Here is an 18,158-nt window from a genome sequence, read left to right as displayed (position 1 = left end):
AAACCTGCTGGATAATGTACAGTTTAGAAGTGTATACTTTCCCCCAATTACATATTAATTTATTTGGAAATACTATTTGGTTATAATTGATCAGAAAGGAAGAGAAAAATACAGGGGGGGAAATATTGCCCAATTCATCTTTTTAATGAAGATATATCTCATTCCCGTTTGGATGTTTATTCTCCCCCTGCTTAAAAGGTATGATGAAGAGACAAGAGTGCTAGCATCTTAAACATCTAGCCCGGCTATTTTGGCTGACACCAGTGAGCAGACAGCAGGATTAATTAAATAGGGAAGGAAGACATAGATGGAAGACACAGACTGGCTATCTGCTATGAACCCAGTCAACATTCTCCAGGGGCTTCACCCCAGGTACATTTACCTGGGCCATTGGAGAGCACAAAAATCCTATCAGCTTCTTAGTGGACCAATGGAAAAGTATGTTTTAAGAACATGGCCCCAGCACAATGCTGGTCCAGGTCTCAACGCTGGTAAGGCTGCCCTTTTTACCTGAGTTACTAGAATAGGGGCAAGGTCAAGGAGCCTCTGTTTTAATAAGCATCTGTTAGGTGCTGAGCTTAATACAAAATACATCATCACATTTACTCCTTGCCACAATCTCATGTGGCAGATGTGAGCCCTATTTCACAATAAGGGAAACAGGCCTCAAAAAGGTGAGGTAACTTAACCAGTACCACAGTTAGAGCTGTCCTGAACCCAGCATCAGGCAGACTTCCACGTCAGCACTCTACCAGATCAAATTAAATGTAGTAATATAAAAAAGTAATTGTGGAAGAGAGAAAGAAGGAAATATTGGTTGTATTTTAAACAGCTAAGAAGTCAGAGAACTACAAAATGGAGCCAAAGTGATAGATCTCTATCATGAGGATGCCTTACAGGCCATAGTGATGAGACATGACTTTTTTTTTTCCTTTGGCGAAGCTTAGGTATGCAGAAGTTCCCAGGCCAGGGATTGAACCCATGCCACAGAAGGAACCCAAGCCACTGCAGGGGCAACACCAGATCTTCAACCCACTGAGCCACACGAGACATGACTTTTTAATGGTAGTGGCATAAGTTCCTGGTAAGCAGGGTACTGCAGATGAAATTTATTTTGCAAATCTAATAGGATTCCCTCTTGCTCTATTAATTTATCACAATAATACTGATATCTAAGTCACCAGATTAAGAGAGAAAAAGATGAATTGGTCAAAATAATAAAAAAAAACTCTTCCTATAATATTTTGGAAAATGAATCTAAGAACATATTCTTAGATGATCTAATGAAACACAAAGTAAAATATAGAAAGCAGACAAGATAGAGATGCTAAATTCCAATGACCTTACAGAGACAAAGGAGAAAAAAAGAAAAGAAAGGCAAAAAGTAAAATTGCAGAAATGGAAGATTTTATTGAAAGAAAAACAGACATAATTGTGGATCAGAAAACAATCACCAAGCTTACAACTGAATAAACAATTAAAGAAAGGATGAGCCATCCCTTTTCTGAAATCTAAGAAGTACCTAAATTATACAATTAAAAAGTAATCATGAAAAAAGGTCCACCTTCTTCCTTCCTTTGGAGAATATGGCACCCAGCATTTCTTGGGTCTTTAACAAATACAGACTCATCTTACAGCACATATCCTAACACGGATACTGCCCCCCCCAGAATTGAAACCTGGTTATTTTGGGGTGAATAACTGGACTCTTTTTAGGCACAGATACACATACAATACATAAACAGTGTATCTGTTGGCATTAAATTTTCTGGGAGGAGGGATTAGGAATTAATGTCTAAAACGGCTTCTAAAAGGAGCCCCCCCCAAAAAAAAAGTTGAGAAATACTGCCTTGTAGAATTTCTGATTTGGCTTTGCCTTAGATATGTAATACAGAATTCTGAAATACTTTTTAAACGCTCACAGATTTCCAAACTATAGGAAGAAAAAAAATGAAAATTATAAACACTTGGAGGCTCTCGTTAGAGTGGTGGTAAATGAAAGACATTTTATAATGTCTAAAGCCAGAAGAAAGAAAGAAAAAAGCTGAGTCTTTCCAGAGTTTAATCACATAGGGTGTCCCTGAATACTAAAAGCTGAAAAATTGCCCCTGGTAAAGGTAAGCTTAAGGAGGTACACACCTCACTTTCCTCCAGAGCCACCCCCTTCCTGGCCCCGAAACTGTGAGGTCTAGAAGTCTTGCTCAGAACACACTGCAGTGAAAAAGGCCACACCCTCTTTACTTGAAGATCAACGCAGAGCTTGTGCGTCAACAAATAGCAAACCATTTTCCGTGGTGATGGAAAAACAACATTATTTGCTTTGCACCCCTTCCTCCCAGACACCGACATTTCTGAAACGTCAAAGCATTAATTCTCTACACTTAGACCCCCAGGCACGACCTAATTATCTTCAGGGGACGTTAGGAGCGCCTCTGCCTTCCCAAAAGATTTGTTCTAAATGCACTAGGAAACCGACGCCAACACATTTTCTTTTCTCTGGCTTAGTTGACGAAGGTTAGTCCCAGCTGCCGTAAGTACATTTCCAAACCTGCACCGGGAGAGGTGGAGGTCCGGACGCTCAGAGGAACTCAAACCAGCAGCGCGGGTGGCTATCTCGGAAGAAAAAGGAGTAGGCGTTACAGAGGTTGCCCGTTTTCCGGTGGTGGATCAGGGACCACAGGGAGTCGCTGAGGAGGGCAGAGAGGGGTCGAGGACCCCTGTGATCACCTTCCAGCGGCTTGACGATCTGCAGCTTCTCGGGCAGGTAGGAGCGGCTGCTGAATGACATGCCAGAGAAGCCGGTGAACTCGGAGAACCGCGAGTGGGTGCCGAGGGACATGATGCTCTCGGTGGGCGTCAGGGAGCCGCTGAGCAGCTCGCCCTTCTCCGCCAGCTCCCTGAGCTTCCGCTCCTGCTCCTCCTCGAAGAACCTCCTCTCCGAGAGGTAGTTCTCCCGGCGGAGGGACAGCCTTCGCAGCGCCGTCTCCAGATCGTGGGACCCTGGCGTTCCTGGCGTGCCTGGCTTCTTACTCCGCTCCCCGTTTCTGGAAGGAGGAAAAACAGGGGGTGAGCTCGGAGCAGCCACCAGGGGGCGCCAGACAACTACGGCCTCGCCGCCTAAGGGACACGGCTCTTAAGGAAACCAAGGGAAACCGCTGACACTTAGGCAAAAATGGGGAAACGAATGCCTGCCCAGAAGAACAATTCTCTTTGGGGCTTTTCTTTTCTTTTCTTTTTCTTTTTTTCTCTTTTTCAGGGAGGAGAGGAGAGAGTACTAAGCTGGAAGGAAAATTTGCACATACTACATAAAATCCAGCCTTTACAAACATTTCCCTCACGATGACTTAGGAAGAAACCTCGTTCAGGCTGCAGGTCCTGGTTAACAGGAGGACAGCTGGCTCAAGGGATGAACCTCTTTCTTCTTGATTTTAAGGAGCTGAGATCTCAGAAAGAGTTCTGCTCCGAACTAGTGGTTACCAGTGGAGAGAGGGGAGGGGGAGGGGGAGCATCGGGGGAGGGGATCAAGAGGTTAAAAACTATTAGATATAAAATAAGCTAAACGGTATATTGTACAACACTGGGAATATAGCCAATATTTTATAATATCTATAAATGGAGGTATAACCTTTAAAAAATTGCGAACCACTATATTGTACACTTGTAACCTATGTAATATTGTACAACAACTATAATTCAATAAAAAAAAATAATAAAGTCCAACCCCTCCCCAAGTTCTGATCAAGTAGTTTCCAACTGTCTGACCCCTCGGTCAGAAAAACCAATTTTGTTAAGTCATAGGAAAAGGATGGACAATAGGGTGGGGTTGGGGAAACTGCAGGGCTTCAGGACGAAAAGGGACAGACTACTGTTGAGGAGGATCCACCCCCCCAACACACAGTGTGACAGGCACCTGCCAGGCACCCTCCACCCCACCTTCTGAAACAAATCAGATTCTGGTCATGAGACAGAGCCTGAGTGCTCCTTAGCGTTTCAGAATCTGAGCTACAAATGTCTAGTCTGTAGCCTAACAGATAAAGCTTAACAGAAAAACATACTCATTTATCCTCCCCTCCAGCGTTTTACAGAAAAGCTGACATCCTGTTTTACTCTTTGCTGTGGTGAACACAGCAGTATCAAGGATAAGCATAAGCTCAGCAGGCTGGGACAACAGATTTGAGAACTGAAAGGGCTACACTTCTCAGGTGACTCTTATCAGCTTCCCTCGCCTCATTACTGAAGCTGTGCTCAATCCCCCTACCTGTCCCCACAACAGAAAGATAAAAGCCTCTGGCTGGCTCACCCCAGGTCAGCTGACTCTGCTTCCAGGATGATGCTGTTGGTCTTGTTGTCCAGAACGACGTTGCCGACATCGCTGCCGTAGAAGCTGGACCGGGGAGTGCTGACACAGCTAGACAGGAGGGAGTTCATGGCCGAGGACTGGTTGGAGCCGGGGATGTTCATAGGGGATGGGGTAAGAGACCTCTGCTTGACGACCTGATTGATGTTTCTCACAGTTTCAAAGACTCGCTTCTGATGACTGGGGAGAATATACAACATCATCCATGACTAAGCAGATACCAGAATGACCTTGGAGTTCAACCCTCCAAACACTATCCACTGAAGAGCCAGTTGGCAGCTGGCCCGCCATGACCCCCAAGCAACCCACCAGCTGTGCCTTCCATGTGTTTCTTAGGGTGTTGGTTAGAATTCAAGAGATGCAACACCCACAGAATTCAGGGCTCCCTGACATGGTTGTGTCCTGAAAGTGATGCTCGCAAGAATAATGCCGTGTCCTACTTCCCTTAAATTTGACCTACAAATAAAGATATGTAATAGGAACTTTTGTCTCCCAGCTAGTTTTCTTCTCTCATGATAACCTCTAGAGTGCAAATTCTGGGAGGGCAGGGTCCACTGCTCAGCCTATAACTGGGCTCAATAAGTTTTTGTAGGATGAGTCTTTGTTGACCATTCATATATATACTACAAAAGTAAGACTTAGTCTTAAGCTTCTATAATGAGATGATAAACATCAGATTAGTCTTTTTGTTTTTATTTACTTATTTATTTTATTTTATTTTTTGTCTTTTTAGGGTCACACTCTTGGCATATGGAGGTTCCCAGGCGAGGGGTTGAATTGGAACTGTAGCCACCGGCCTACGCCACAGCCATAGCAACACCAGATCTGAGCTGCGTCTGCAACCTACACCACAGCTCACGGCAATGCCAGATCCATAACCCACTGAGCGAGGCCAGGGATCGAACCTGTGTCCTCATGGACATAGTCAAGATTCATTTCCAGGAATTCCCATCATGGCGCAGTGAAAACGAATCTGAGTAAGAACCATGAGGTTGCGGTTTCGATCCCTGTCCTAGCTCAGTGGGTTAAGGATCCAGCATTGCCATGAGCTGTGGTGTAGGTGGCAGACGCGGCTCGGATCCCCTGTTGCTGTGGCTGTGGTGTAGGCCAACAGCCATAGCTCTGATTAGACCCCTAGCCTGGGAACCTCCATATGCCAAGGGTGCAGTCCTAAAAAAGCAAAACAAACAAACAAACAAACAAAAAAACACAAAAATTCGTTTCCGCTGAGCCATGACGGGAACTCCTAGTGTTCTGGTTTTTGAAAGAAACCTCTAAGAGCAGAACCACACTTTGATGCTCATTTGTTCCCTTTTAAGAAGAAGGTAAGTGTGTTATAGAAAGTGGCTTTGGAGTCCCTGTCGTGGCGCAGTGGTTAACGAATCCGACTAGGAACCATGAGGTTGAGGGTTTGATCCCTGGCCTTGCTCAGTGGGTTAAGGATCCTTGAGCTGTGGTGCAGGTTGCAGACACGGCTTGGATACCACGTTGCTGTGGCCCTGGTATAGGCCGGTGGCTGCAACTCCAATTAGACTCCTAGCCTGGGAACCTCCATATGCCGAGGGAGTGGCCCTAGAAAAGTCAAAAAAAATAAAAAAAAAGAAAAAAGAAAAAAAAATAGAGAAAGAGAAAGTGGCTGCTTCTTTCTGGGAGGCAAGGGGCTTCCCACAAGCATCGAGGCTCAGGGATACCAGTTGCTCCCATGATCCTGTTTAAGTTCTGTCTATGGGGTTCCCTTACAGAAAAAGCTTTATGAAATCACAGCCACAGGTTCCTTACACCTCCAAGCAGACCAAGTGCAAGGTTTCAAGTTAGGAAGAGAGATGGGACGGGCCTATATCCCTAAACATATCCAGAAGGATAATGGAAGCCTTGCTTACTCCTCTCCATGAGCGCTCTGTACTTCTCTTTTTCTAACAAGAAAAATTACATTTCTTAAAAGTAATATTTTCCACTGCAAAGAAATACAAATCAATGGTAGTGTCAAGACGAAGTTTGTGTGAAGAGTGATGGGAACAACATCCGTCCTTCCCTAACTTTCTGCAAGTTCACAATCAATCTATCTTTAAAACCCAACCGGAGGAGCTGGGGGGTGGAGGGAGGGGGGTTCAGCTGCCCTCCCTAATTTCCCTTAATTTGAACCATGTGCCAAAGGACCACAGTGATCACTGTCGGCGTCTGGGGCCCACCCCACAGTCTCTGGGGGAACCAAGGCCGTACGCGATATCTGGCGACTCGGGCTCTTCCAGCTGCAGCTCCTTGCGCATGGTTCCCTCGATCTCTGCCGCCAAGGAGTCCTGGGAAAAGCCGGGAGACACACATCGAGTGAGCAGCAATTCAAGGGAGCTCTGTTTCTAGAAAAGGCAGGCAGCTAGGCTGACCAAGAGGGTAAACTGAGGCCTCAAAAGCCACAGACTTCCCACTTCTCAAGGGTGACAGCATTCATCACTGGCAGAAACCCTGGCTGAGCAATATCCACGGCAAAACTCTACTACATTCCTTGGGCCAAACCATGGAGATGTGATGGTGACTATGGGAGAGGTGGAAAGCTAGGGGCAGGGGCGGGGGAGGGGAGGAGGACCTGAGTGGTGGGCACTGTCACCTGGGCCTCTGCTCTTGGGACTCCTGGCCTCCTGCAGGGAAAGCTCCTGCCCCACCAACAATCCATGGCCCACCCACCTTTAGACCGGCTCACATCTCATTTCCACCAGGAATTCGTCATCGCCTCCCCAAAGAGACACTCAGCATGTTAAGACCCTGCCAGTTCTCTCAAAAGTCCACTTGTGTCTTTCTCTAGCCAGGTCATGAATGTTGTGGGTCTGGGGAAGACCAGTCACGAGGGGACTTCTCACCTCCTGAATGGGCTGAGCCCCAAGCTGAGATTCAACAATGCAGGGCCTGATGTGAACCCCACTCCTCCCCAGGGGAGGTGGAGCTTGACAAACAAGCCCTCACACTCACACAGGAGTGTGCACAAAAGCTTAATCTGTGCTAACCAACAGAACTTCCTTTGAGGACAGGAATGTTCTCTTTCTGCACCATCTGGTTCAGGAGCCACTGGCCACAGGTGGCTATTTAGCACTTGAAATGTGATCAGTGTGACTGAAGAACTGAATTCTCAATTGCACTCTTTTTTAGGGGGGGCTGCACTTGTGGCATATGTTAGTCTCTGGGCTAGGGGTCAAATCGGAGCTGCAGTTGCCTGCTTGCCTAAGGCACAGCCACAGCAACGCCAGATCTGAGCCATATCCATCTGCAACCTACACCGCAGCTCACGGCAACACCACATCCTTAACCCACTGAGTGAGGCCAGGGATCAAACCCACATCCTCATGGATACTAGTTGGGTTCCTAACCCAATGAGCCACAATGGGAACTCCTCAACTGCATTCATTTTAACTGATGTAAATTTATATAGCCATTGTGGGCAGTGACTTCCCAGCTGACGCTGTGGGCACCCCAGGGTGTCCATTTCCAGGGCCCCACCATCCTCTGGTGTTACTCCTGTCTGGAAGCTAAAATTAAGTGGAGAAACCAGTCAGGAGCCTGGAGGAAGCTTGATCATTAACAGGTTAGTGGGTTTTTGTTCAATTGCTATTCACAAACATGCGATTTCATTTAGTGATTACTGCATACCCCTGCAGTAAAGGGCTTCACGAAGTGAGCCTGACATTTTAGGCCAGTTTATTTTTCTTAGTACTGTTTACATTCTGAGTTCTGCAAGAGGAAAGGAACGCCATACCACCTAAGATAAACAAGATACCAAACTACAGTGACACTGCCATGCTGCCCCCTGGGGCTGTCTGGGGATGAGCATAGATCCCTCCTCATAACAATATTTTGAAATGAATAAAATAATTAGGATTAAAGAGGAAGCCAGCTATATCGAGTTAATCACTAAAAGTAACAGTAAGCGTGATAGAGTAACACACAGGATCTGACTTCAGAATGAGTCATGACTGGCACTGTGAAGTAGAGATTAGCCTAGGTGGTGTTTTGGGACATCACAACAACTGACATGTGCTATGAAAATAGCTGTGATTTCAACAGATGACAAAGTCACAGGGATGCCAATGTTGCTGTGGTTTGTTACCTACCTTCCTGAGGTAAGGAAACCCCAAATAGAGCAACCCCAAATACAGCGAGGGAGTAATCAACATAAAAGATATGATCTTCCCTCGAAGTTCAAGGGCCCCCTGAATCCTGTCTGAAGATCCCAGGTTAAGAACTCTTGCCCTAAGGCAAGAGAATTTGGAACATATTTGAGCAAAAACTGCTAGTCGCTATTTTATTCAGCAGATAGAAGGGCTGGGAGCAAGAGAGGCAGATCTGGGTGTTCTGCTCCAGAAACACAGGCATGATGCAAGATTTAGATTGCCTTAAATAACCTTTCATGCATAATACACTTTAAAAACAGCCATCTTTAAAAACTGAGTTCTGCCGAAAGCAGAAAAAGGCAAACAAAATCTCCACCTCAGCAAATAAAAGCTGAGAACCAATCCCTCCATATGAAACCCCAATTCATCAACTTTTCTTATGTCATGGTTCAGTTTTAAAACACAGGTCTGTCCTTGAGAGCAGGGGACGCAGGTGAGTCAATCCAGGTGTGCAGGAAACAAGCCCGGGGAGATGCCAAGACCGGAAGGAGAAAAGTGAGGCCGGAAGTGTACAGGGCTGCGCAGCCGGGCTGTGAGCCGAGCATAGTCAGCTCTAGAAGGGGGATTCAGGAGGGTAGAAGATCTTCGCTGCCTTCACTGGGATTCCTGGAATCCACTCCTTGGAAAGCTGACTACTTATGTCTTTCTTTTGAGTTTCCCTTAGACTTCAATTAGGTCGAGAGCGAGAACAAGACAGTGAGAGAGCGAGAGAGTTCCAACCTGATTTACTCTGTGAGATTAAAGGAGAAAGGGGGACTGAGAGCGTGAGTGTGAGCGCGCGCGCGCGCGAGCGCGAATCAGAGAGCGAGTTCCAACCTGACTTAATACGTGAAATTAAGAAGAAAAGGAGGAGTTCCCGTCGTGGCGCAGTGGTTAACGAATCCGACTAGGAACCATGAGGTTGCGGGTTCGATCCCTGCCCTTGCGGGTTAACGATCCGGCGTTGCCGTGAGCTGTGGTGTAAGTCGCAGACGCGGCTCGGATCCCGCGTTGCTGTGGCTCTGGCGTAGGCCGGTGGCTGCAGCTCTGATTCAACCCCTAGCCTGGGAACCTCCATATGCCGCGGGAGCGGCCCAAGAAATAGCAAAAAGACAAAAAAAAAAAAAAAAAAAAAAAAGAAGAAGATTGAGGGCAAGAGAGCGAGAGTGAGAGAGCAAGAGCGGGAGTGAGAGCGAAATTCCAACCTGACTTAGTATGAAACTTAGTATGTGAAATTAAAGAAGAAAAGGATATTGAGGGCGAGAGAGCAAGAGCAAGGGAGAGATAGAGTTCTAACCAGATGTTACGTGTGAAATTAAAGAGGAAAAGGAGATTATGATTTAGGAAAAGTGGGTCAGACAGTGAGAGAAGGGACAGTGTTAGCAATGGGGCGGGGCGGGGGAAATAGAGCCTCCAGTAAAGGGACAAGTATACAGCCCTTCACTCCTATCTCATTTATATGAGTTTCTCTCAAAAGTTCTCTCCTCAGAGAAAAATGCTATCTCCTCAAACCCTGGAAACAGAGCCTGAAAAGTTCTTGGTGGTTTGTTTTTTAGTCTGTCAGGTCAGCCAGCCAGATCTAATATCTAGTAAGCGTCTATGACTCTAGAACATACCAAGCCCTGTGCTAGGTGCACAGTGTGAAACAGAGGGAAGGAGGGAAGAGAAAACATGACATGTCCCCATCTTCAAGGGGCCCTAACCTGACAGAAGATAAAATGAGAAAGTTTCCCCAATATTACTGGGAAATGACCAGCAGAGGCCAACCACTTATGCTGCTCAACCCCCATAGGGAGTGTTCTGCCTCCTGGAAAGCCCTCTTCCCAACCTCTAAAACTTAAACATGAATCAGATCAGGCCAGGGCTAAAGAAATAAAATTGTGAGGAAACAATAAGAAAAATATGAAAATGCCACACCCAGCATAGAGGGAAATATTTTCTCAGATCACAGATACTGAGAGCTACCAGGAAAAGGGTTAAGAAGCATACAAAGAGGAGTTTCTGCCATGGCTCAGCAGTAACGAATCCGACTGGCATCCATGAGGATACAGGTTTGATCCCTGGCCTTGCTCACTGGGTTTAGGATCTGGCATTGCTCCGGCTGTGGCATAGGCCAGCATCTGGGACCCCTAGCCTGGGAACTTCCTTATGTCACAAGCGTGGCCCTAAAAAGAAGCATAGAAAGAACCAGCAGAACCGTAAGGCAATTTAACCATAAGGCACTTGTGAGGCCAAAATAGCACATACTCTAATAAGGTCAGAAAAAATAATGTATAAATAGAATCTTCCAAATATGTGAGGTGCCTACTAAATCTGTTTCTGCTAAATTTACCTTCTAAGGGCAGGAGTAGAAAAGGCAACAGATTCAGAAGGATGGAAAGTAAAGAACCAATTTGTCTTATGTGGTTAAGGAGCCACTGGCTGGGGTTGTAAGCCCTCAACTGGGATCCAGATCTAAGGTGCAAAAGGAGAAGCCACCTGCAGAGACTCAGCTTCAGACCCGCCCTCCTCCCTGGAGCGCCTGCAGGCCTGTGAGTGGGAAGAGGGGGTCAGGTCAGATGGCAGGCAAGTACTCACCATGGGAAATAGGCCCAGGGAGTGGTAGCGACGGGACGTGGTGTTGGGCATGGTCTTGTTCCGGAGGTTCTTGAGCTCCTCCTGTGCCTCGTGGAGCATCTCCATGCACTCGGCATACTTGTCCTCCAGCTCACGCAGCTGCAGGAGACCAGGAAAGTGCAGAAGTCGTGGATGATGAGATCAGGTGCCACCTTCCCACCCGCCAGAGAGCCCGGAAGACACAGGACCACTAACAGAGGCCCCAAATCCTACAGAACCAGCTGCCTTGTGGGCTGAGGCCAAAGAGCCCTCAGGGCAGTTTTCCTTCTACTTAGGGCAAGCTTGCAGATGAAGAAATCTCCTAGAACACTACCAATGGGCAACTGAGATAAAACACAACTAAAATCAAACGAAGAGGGCAAATCATCACTCCCTTGTTTTGTGGGATCTGAGCCATGTCTGTGACCTATACCACAGCTCACAGCAACACCAGATCCTAAACCCACATACTCATGGATACTAGGCGGGTTCATAACCCACTGAGCCACAATGGAAAACCCTCATTGGAATGTTTTTCAGGAGCCCATGCATGCCAGTCTCCAGGGTGGTGGAGAGCCCAGCCTCCCAGGTGCTCACGACCAGTGTCAGAGGAGCTGGGAGTCGCCTTCGGAGTTAAGAATGACATTCAATTCAAGATCAAAATGGTTGTTAAGATGGACGGGACCCACAGTCTGTCAGAGGGAGGCTGATGCACCCCACCTGGGATCAGAGCCCCCGATGAAAGGAGGGAGAGCCACTCACCTCAGCCGTGAGCTGCCGCTGGGCATCCTTAGCGGCTCCCAAGTGCTGGACCAGTTCTTCATTTTCCACTGCACACTAGAATGTGGCAAGATTAAATCAGCTTGTCTTCTAGACTTGAAGTCTAACATTTTTCCTCTCATTACCTAATCTGTTACGATCCTATCACATGCCCACAGGGAGACTTTGATCTCAGTAAAATTTTGTCTTCTATATAGCTTTGGAGGCAACGTCTTTCCTACATCTGTATTCATTCCCCATCACCCACCTCCACCTCTGCTGTCACAGCTGCTCTCTGGAAGCGTCTCACCTCAGGCTTTTAGCAAAGGCTTAAGTGGGTAACTAAATTTTATTTTAATTAATTAGTTAATTTCTTATTTATTTTGCTGCTTCATCTTAAATCTAAAGTGGACAGACTCTCTATTTACAGTACCTCCACCTTTCTTTCTTCTTCTTCCTTTTTTTTTTTTTCCATGGCATGTAGAAGTTCCTAGGCCAGGGATTGAACCCGTACCACAGCAGTGACAACATCAGATCCTTACCTCTCTAGGCCACGAAGGAACTTCACCTTTACCTTTCTTAATGAGTTCTATTAACGTGCATCTTTTTCTTAGAAGATAAGTAGTGATAAATATGATCCCATCACTAATTTATTAGGATGACTGGTTTTATGCTACTGAATCCGCTAAACTTCTTCTCTAAAGGGGAAGCCCAAATCTCTAAAATATGAATCTAAAGGGTACTGTCTTTGGGGTAAATGCTTCTCGTAGAACTCAGAACAGCTCGTTTTGTATCAGCCAGAGACACAGAAGCCTTACCGCTTTTGCCTTCTTCTGCAAATCGACTATTTGCGAGAGCAGGTGTGTGATCTCCTCCTGCTGGCGGGCAGCATCTTCTGTCTTCTTGGCCAGTTCCTCTGAGATACTGGCAATCTGCACATTGGCGTCCCCTTTGATCAAGAAAAGGTGTTGTTATTTTAAGATCAGGGTAGGGGGAGGCGTGCAGGGCATATGAAGTTGCCTTGGCATCAGAGTCCCTGTTTCCTATATGGGCTCGACTTGCCATAAGGAGGAAGCAATCCCTCAGCTGTGGCTCCTAGGCTTCACCCACCTGACTAGAGCCACCTCCCGAGAGAAAATCAGGCAAGTGCTGGCAGTTAGCCAGAGGTGCCACACAAACAAAAGGGGCCTCTGGCCAATTCTGCACATTCCACACATGAACGTACCTCAATCGGTAACAGGAGCCTCTGCTGCACTCTGTTCCAGAAAGGAACTATCGCCAAGCACAACACACAACACAATTCCCTTGGGCATTTTCAACCCACATTCAGAGCCATAACTCATTTTACTAGATTGAAACACGAGGTGTGTTTCATTGACTTAGTATTTGGCTGACACTGTTTACTGTTTGCCCTTTTGTCTTATCTTAATGTAAACTTACAATGGAGAGGGTGGGGGGAAGGACATAATATTTGCCAGGCTGGGAACTCTGGGCTCAATGTTCATACATCAAATTACTAGAAAGTTGTTTTTCTACATCTTTAGCTCAGGACTCTGAAGCTGGACCTAACTTAGCCATTACATAACCAGTATTCCAGCAGAAAGCCAAAAATTAAAATTAAATATCCATCTCAGCGAGAGAGTAAGAATGTATGGCTGACATCCTCATGCCCAATTCTCATAAGCCAGGGTGAGGGGTGTCACATTAGATTAGAGAGGGCTCTAGTTTTCAGAAAAAAATGCTGCTGAGCCTAGGCTGGCAGGAAGACCTCATTCTATTAGGTGATGCAAATTCATTTGGTCGTAACGATGGCGGATGGGGAAAGTAAAAGAAGGGGACAGGAGCAGAGAGGTGGGGGCCAGGCCATACTCAGTTCCTTCACGCAGTCGTTGACTAGCTGCTGCTCCTTCTCTTCATAGGTGATGGTCTCTGTCTTCAGCTGGCAGGCCTGTGGACAGGACTCAGGTCAGAGGCCCCGCAGTCACATCTGGACAGGCTGGGACATGGAGCAAGGGCTAACCTGGGTCTAGAAAGCCACCCTTCATCATCTCCCCAGCTGTCATCCACTCTGTGCTCAAATGTCGAAAGTCAGTCCCAATTCCCCACTGAATGAATGAATGAATTGCAGACTCAAAGCTGAGAGAACCACACAAAGAAGTTGCTAAAACTTTGTGAGTGCCCCCTTCTGTCAGTCCACTGGTCTATGCACTTGTGTCTCCCCTGACCCCTTTTGTGACCCAAAGAGTACCTACGACACAGCCCTACCTACTGCAGACATTCTAAGGTTAACTACCACTGCAAGAATGGCTAACAAGTATCACACCTACTATATGCCAGGCATGGTCCTATGAGGTTCTGAGTTCGTGTTAGTGTACTCACCTCAGCAAAAACAAGGTACAATATGAAAGCATTAAAGTTCAGAGACCCAAGAGCTACCCCAGACTCTGGATGGCTTTGCTCCTGGCTGAAAAGTTGGGAAGATATAGAGATCTAAAGGCCCCAAGAAAATGTCCCAGTTCGAGGACATCTCTGAGCCCAGGTCCTGGCCCCAGAGAGATGCCACACTCCTGAAAGCCAGGTGGCGGAGCCAGAATCCGTGTCTGGGATCAGATTCCCTCTGCTTGCTTTAGGTGAAGATTGACAGAGGGACCGCTCTCCCTGTGCCTGGGACTAGAGCATTTACTCCCAACATGAAACTCAGAATGGGGAAAACTAGGCTGTAGTCTTGGCTCAGCACTGCTGGCAGATAAGGCTTGGGCAACCCACTTGGTCACTCTGGGTTTACATCTCCCATAAGTAAACGCGGAGCTGGAAGAGGTGGGGGCTAAGACACTTGACCCTTTTCTCAAGCATAAGAACATATCCTGTTAGGCCCAGACATGAGGCTCTTTCCAGTGTGTGGGGCAAGTTCAAGGTGACAGGTTGTCTGCCCTATTGGAAAGGACTTCGGGAGCCCTGGGCCGGCTTAGGCTACCGTGCAGCCCAAACTTGACAAACAAGGGCCTGATAAACAGGCCTGCACAGAGCATACATTCACTGATAATTAAACACAGAGTACCAAATTTGCATGCGTCTATGTTTCTAGATAGGAGCAGTGGGTGAAGGGAAATAAGGTGGGGTTTGGAGTCACAGAGACTTGCAAACCCTGGCTTTGTTGTTCACTAATTTGCAAGACCTTGGGCAATCAAAATGCCTAGCAGCCTGGGTCTTGGTTTTCCCTACTGTAAATGAGAATCAACGTAACCAGCTTCTAGCCTTGTTGTGAAGATTTTTTTTTTTTTTTTTAAAGAATGCAGGCAAAGTACACTAGCCACTCAGAACTGCTCGAAAGCATGAATTTCAAGCCACCTTAGCTCAACCTTTTTGAGATTACTGTCTAAGAAATATGTGTTCAAGTTCTCATGTACTATTCCCTTAGAGCCTACTTGACCTGCAGTAACATGAAAATGAGGCTTTCATACAAGGTCTCCAAGTCCTCTCTATGTCAGAGCTGGAGGTGGCCATGCAAGGCCCCACTTTCCATGAGCTTTTGCCCCAACTGTGGAGGAGGGGGCTTTGCTGCTCTTGCCCACCCCCACGCTGCATTATTCACCAGTCCGTCTGCCACAGCCAGGCAGTACATGCTGCTCTTGGAAGGCAATGCCCAGCTTATAAATAAGGCACACCCACTGGGCACCCGGTGTGTCTGTGACCCCAGGTTCAGGCGGGCTCTCCCACAGACCATCACCCTTGAGACCAGTGGGGCTATAATCGTGGTTCTTCTCACTGGATAAGCAAATGGGGCCACCACCCTCCGGGCGGGGGGGGGGGGGGGCGAGGCTGAGGGGGGAGGTGGTGACGAGGCAGGGAGTGCACTTCACCTCTGATCGAAGTACAACATTCTCCTCTTCCAGGTCCTTCAGCTTCTTCTGGAGAGAATCCAGGTGGAAGTAATTCTGGACGGAGGAGGACGACTCATTCCTCTTCAACCTGGGGGAGAAAGTACATTTTCTAGGGAGGTAAACACTTCCTCCCACCACCTGGAAAACCACAGGGAAGCATCAAGAGTGGCTGTCTGGAGGAAAGCTCACGAAAGGCACAGGCATGACAATGGCCTATCAGGTTGCTCCTTCACCCCTGGGAAAAGAGCACAGGCTCACAGTACCTTAGACCCACATTCCAACCCTCACTGCCATATCGCGTCAGAATTCAGGGGAATTGGAGTTCCCACTGTGGCACAGCAGAAATGAATCCAACTAGTATCCATGAGGATGTGGGTTCGATCCCTGGCCTTGCTCAGTGGGTGGGGCATCTGGTGTTGCCATGAGCTGTGGGGTAGGTAGCAGACGCAGCTTGGATCCTGCATTGCTATGGCTGTGGCGTAGGCTGGCAGCTGTCGCTCCGATTCTACCCCTAGCCTGGGAACCTCCATATGCTGCTGGTGCAGCCCTAAAAAGGAAAAAAAAAAAAAAAAAAAGAATTCAGGGGAATCAACTCTATTTGAAGCCTACACAATTCTGGGATGGCTTCTATGTGCCAAGAACTATTTTAAATACTCCATATGGATGAGCTCACTTAATGCTCATAGTCCTATGAACTAAGTACTATTTTTATTTTCCCTTTACAAATGAGGAAACAAGCACAGACAGGTTAAGTAACTTGGTCACAGCCACACAGCTGGTGAGCCACAGAGCCAAGATCTGAACTCAGGCCACTGGGCTCTGGAATTCATGTTTCTAATAGGAGACTCTGATGACTTAGAGAAGCCCCCATACCTTTTGTCCCAAGGACCACAGCACTGCTGGCTCCAGAACCCCGTATTTCTTCCAATAGTAGAGCCTTGCCTGTCACTCATTAACAGCCAGGCCAAATCAATGTAAACTGACAAATAAGCAGTAAGACCCAGGAAGAAGAAATCTAAAATCCCACCATAACAGGAAAATCAATGTGTTGGAGGCACTCGGAGATGCTTGGCCTGGAAAAGGCTGAGCGCAGCTGACCTGTGCTGCCAGTTAAGGTGACCCTGTCTAGGCCACTCCAAGGATGGGGATCACAGCCAGCCCACGTGCTGACCTCCAGAGATAGGCCCTCCCTCGGGTGACTTACGGAGTGGAGCACACGGACTCCGGCTCGCTCTCCTCCGCAGCGCTGGTGTAGAACTGAAGCAGCTCATCCTTCATGGACAGTTCATGCCGGAGCTGTGACACCTGCAAAAACACAGCCGGGACCCATCATGCTCTCTCCAAATGTGACAGCGTCCCCACATGTGCTCAAACACTGCTCAGGGACAACAAGTTTTTAATTCCTCATTATGAGAGAAGTCATGTCACTGATTTTGTGCTATGCGAGAAAAACAAAGGGCTGAGTTTGATCCCATTTAAGAAAAGTACAGTTTTGTTTTCCCCTGCTATCTATATTTGTAGAAATCCCTCTGCTTAAATGTGTGGTATTTACCTTAGTATGGAGGAGAGGCAAGAAGGGACTAGAAGGTTCTAGAATGATGGCTGGGGGGCACAAGACAGCACACGGGCTTTGTGAGCAGCCAAACGACCAGCTGGACAAACACCCAGAGAAATGGATCATGTTACCAAATGAAAGAAGACGTCTTCTGGTGGAATTAAATCCCATCTAGGACCAGGACCCTGGTGATGCCAATTCTGGGTGGGCAACTACAAGCGGCTAGCTGGTCCACCCTATTCTCCCACTGGAAAACCTCGCAGCACCATCTTGTGACTGCTACACCTTCATAGGAATCCTGGCCAAGCTTGGCCAGTCCTTTCTTTGTACTCGATGATTACAAGAGAGAAATTCTAGATGTAGGAAGAAAAGAGGCGACCCCATCAGGAAATGACCATATTGACTACTGCTAGGATGGTCCTGCACATCACACTTATTTATACTTCAGGTTTAAAATAAACCCAAGCCATAAAATTTTTCACCTGCCCTTTCACTATTCTGCACCAATGAACCGGTGCTATGGGTAAGAATTATAATTCTGTCTTAATTCCTCTTTGTTTCTAATTTGATTTGGAGTCTACACTTTATTTCAATTTCCCTACACAAAATAGTGAGTATCTTTTATCTTCCACAGAGAAGCCAGTTTTAGGTGTACAGGCTTTAGCTTCAGCACCTAGACTGATGATGTAATGAGGTGCCAAAGGGAAACAGTTTTCAAACTCAGCGCCTTTCCAAGGAAAAAAAGGCATTCCCACCCCACAGTGTAGGATGCTCTTAGTGGGAGGCAAGGAAGCCCTAAGTAATGGCAGCAACGTGGAGAAACAGCATGTGAGGGATGACAGGTGGCCACTTACTGGTTTTGATGCCATGTTCCT

At 47.0% G+C, this 18,158-nt stretch overlaps 1 protein-coding gene across 43 annotated transcripts in view; it reads right to left on the bottom strand.

The window, feature by feature from the left end:
- TRAK1 (trafficking kinesin protein 1) overlaps positions 1–18,158 on the bottom strand; it is a 161,282-nt gene that overhangs the window by 17,980 nt on the left and 125,144 nt on the right. For all 43 annotated transcript variants that reach the window (XR_014822812.1, XR_014822814.1, XR_014822808.1 and 40 more), the window contains 9 exons: positions 16,933–17,033; positions 15,708–15,816; positions 13,717–13,795; positions 12,666–12,796; positions 11,851–11,925; positions 11,071–11,208; positions 6,578–6,654; positions 4,301–4,537; positions 2,728–3,044 (listed from right to left, as the gene is read on the bottom strand). Coding sequence is in view for 34 of the 43 variants with exons in the window: in XM_084987874.1 (XP_084844000.1) it covers positions 2,728–3,044; positions 4,301–4,537; positions 6,578–6,654; positions 11,071–11,208; positions 11,851–11,925; positions 12,666–12,796; positions 13,717–13,795; positions 15,708–15,816; positions 16,933–17,033 (1,264 nt within the window). In the remaining 9 variants the exon portion in view is untranslated. The remainder of the gene's footprint in view (positions 1–2,727; positions 3,045–4,300; positions 4,538–6,577; positions 6,655–11,070; positions 11,209–11,850; positions 11,926–12,665; positions 12,797–13,716; positions 13,796–15,707; positions 15,817–16,932; positions 17,034–18,158) is intronic.

The sequence above is a fragment of the Sus scrofa genome, chromosome 13, assembly GCF_054392235.1.
Source record: "Sus scrofa isolate SSC_HxYL_T2T_F1_AM1 chromosome 13, Sscrofa_HxYL_maternal_Yorkshire_Landrace_v2.0, whole genome shotgun sequence".
Classification (NCBI taxonomy): Eukaryota; Metazoa; Chordata; class Mammalia; order Artiodactyla; family Suidae; genus Sus; species Sus scrofa.
Note: the sequence above shows the minus strand (reverse complement) of the source record. Positions and strands in the feature narration are given on the sequence as shown.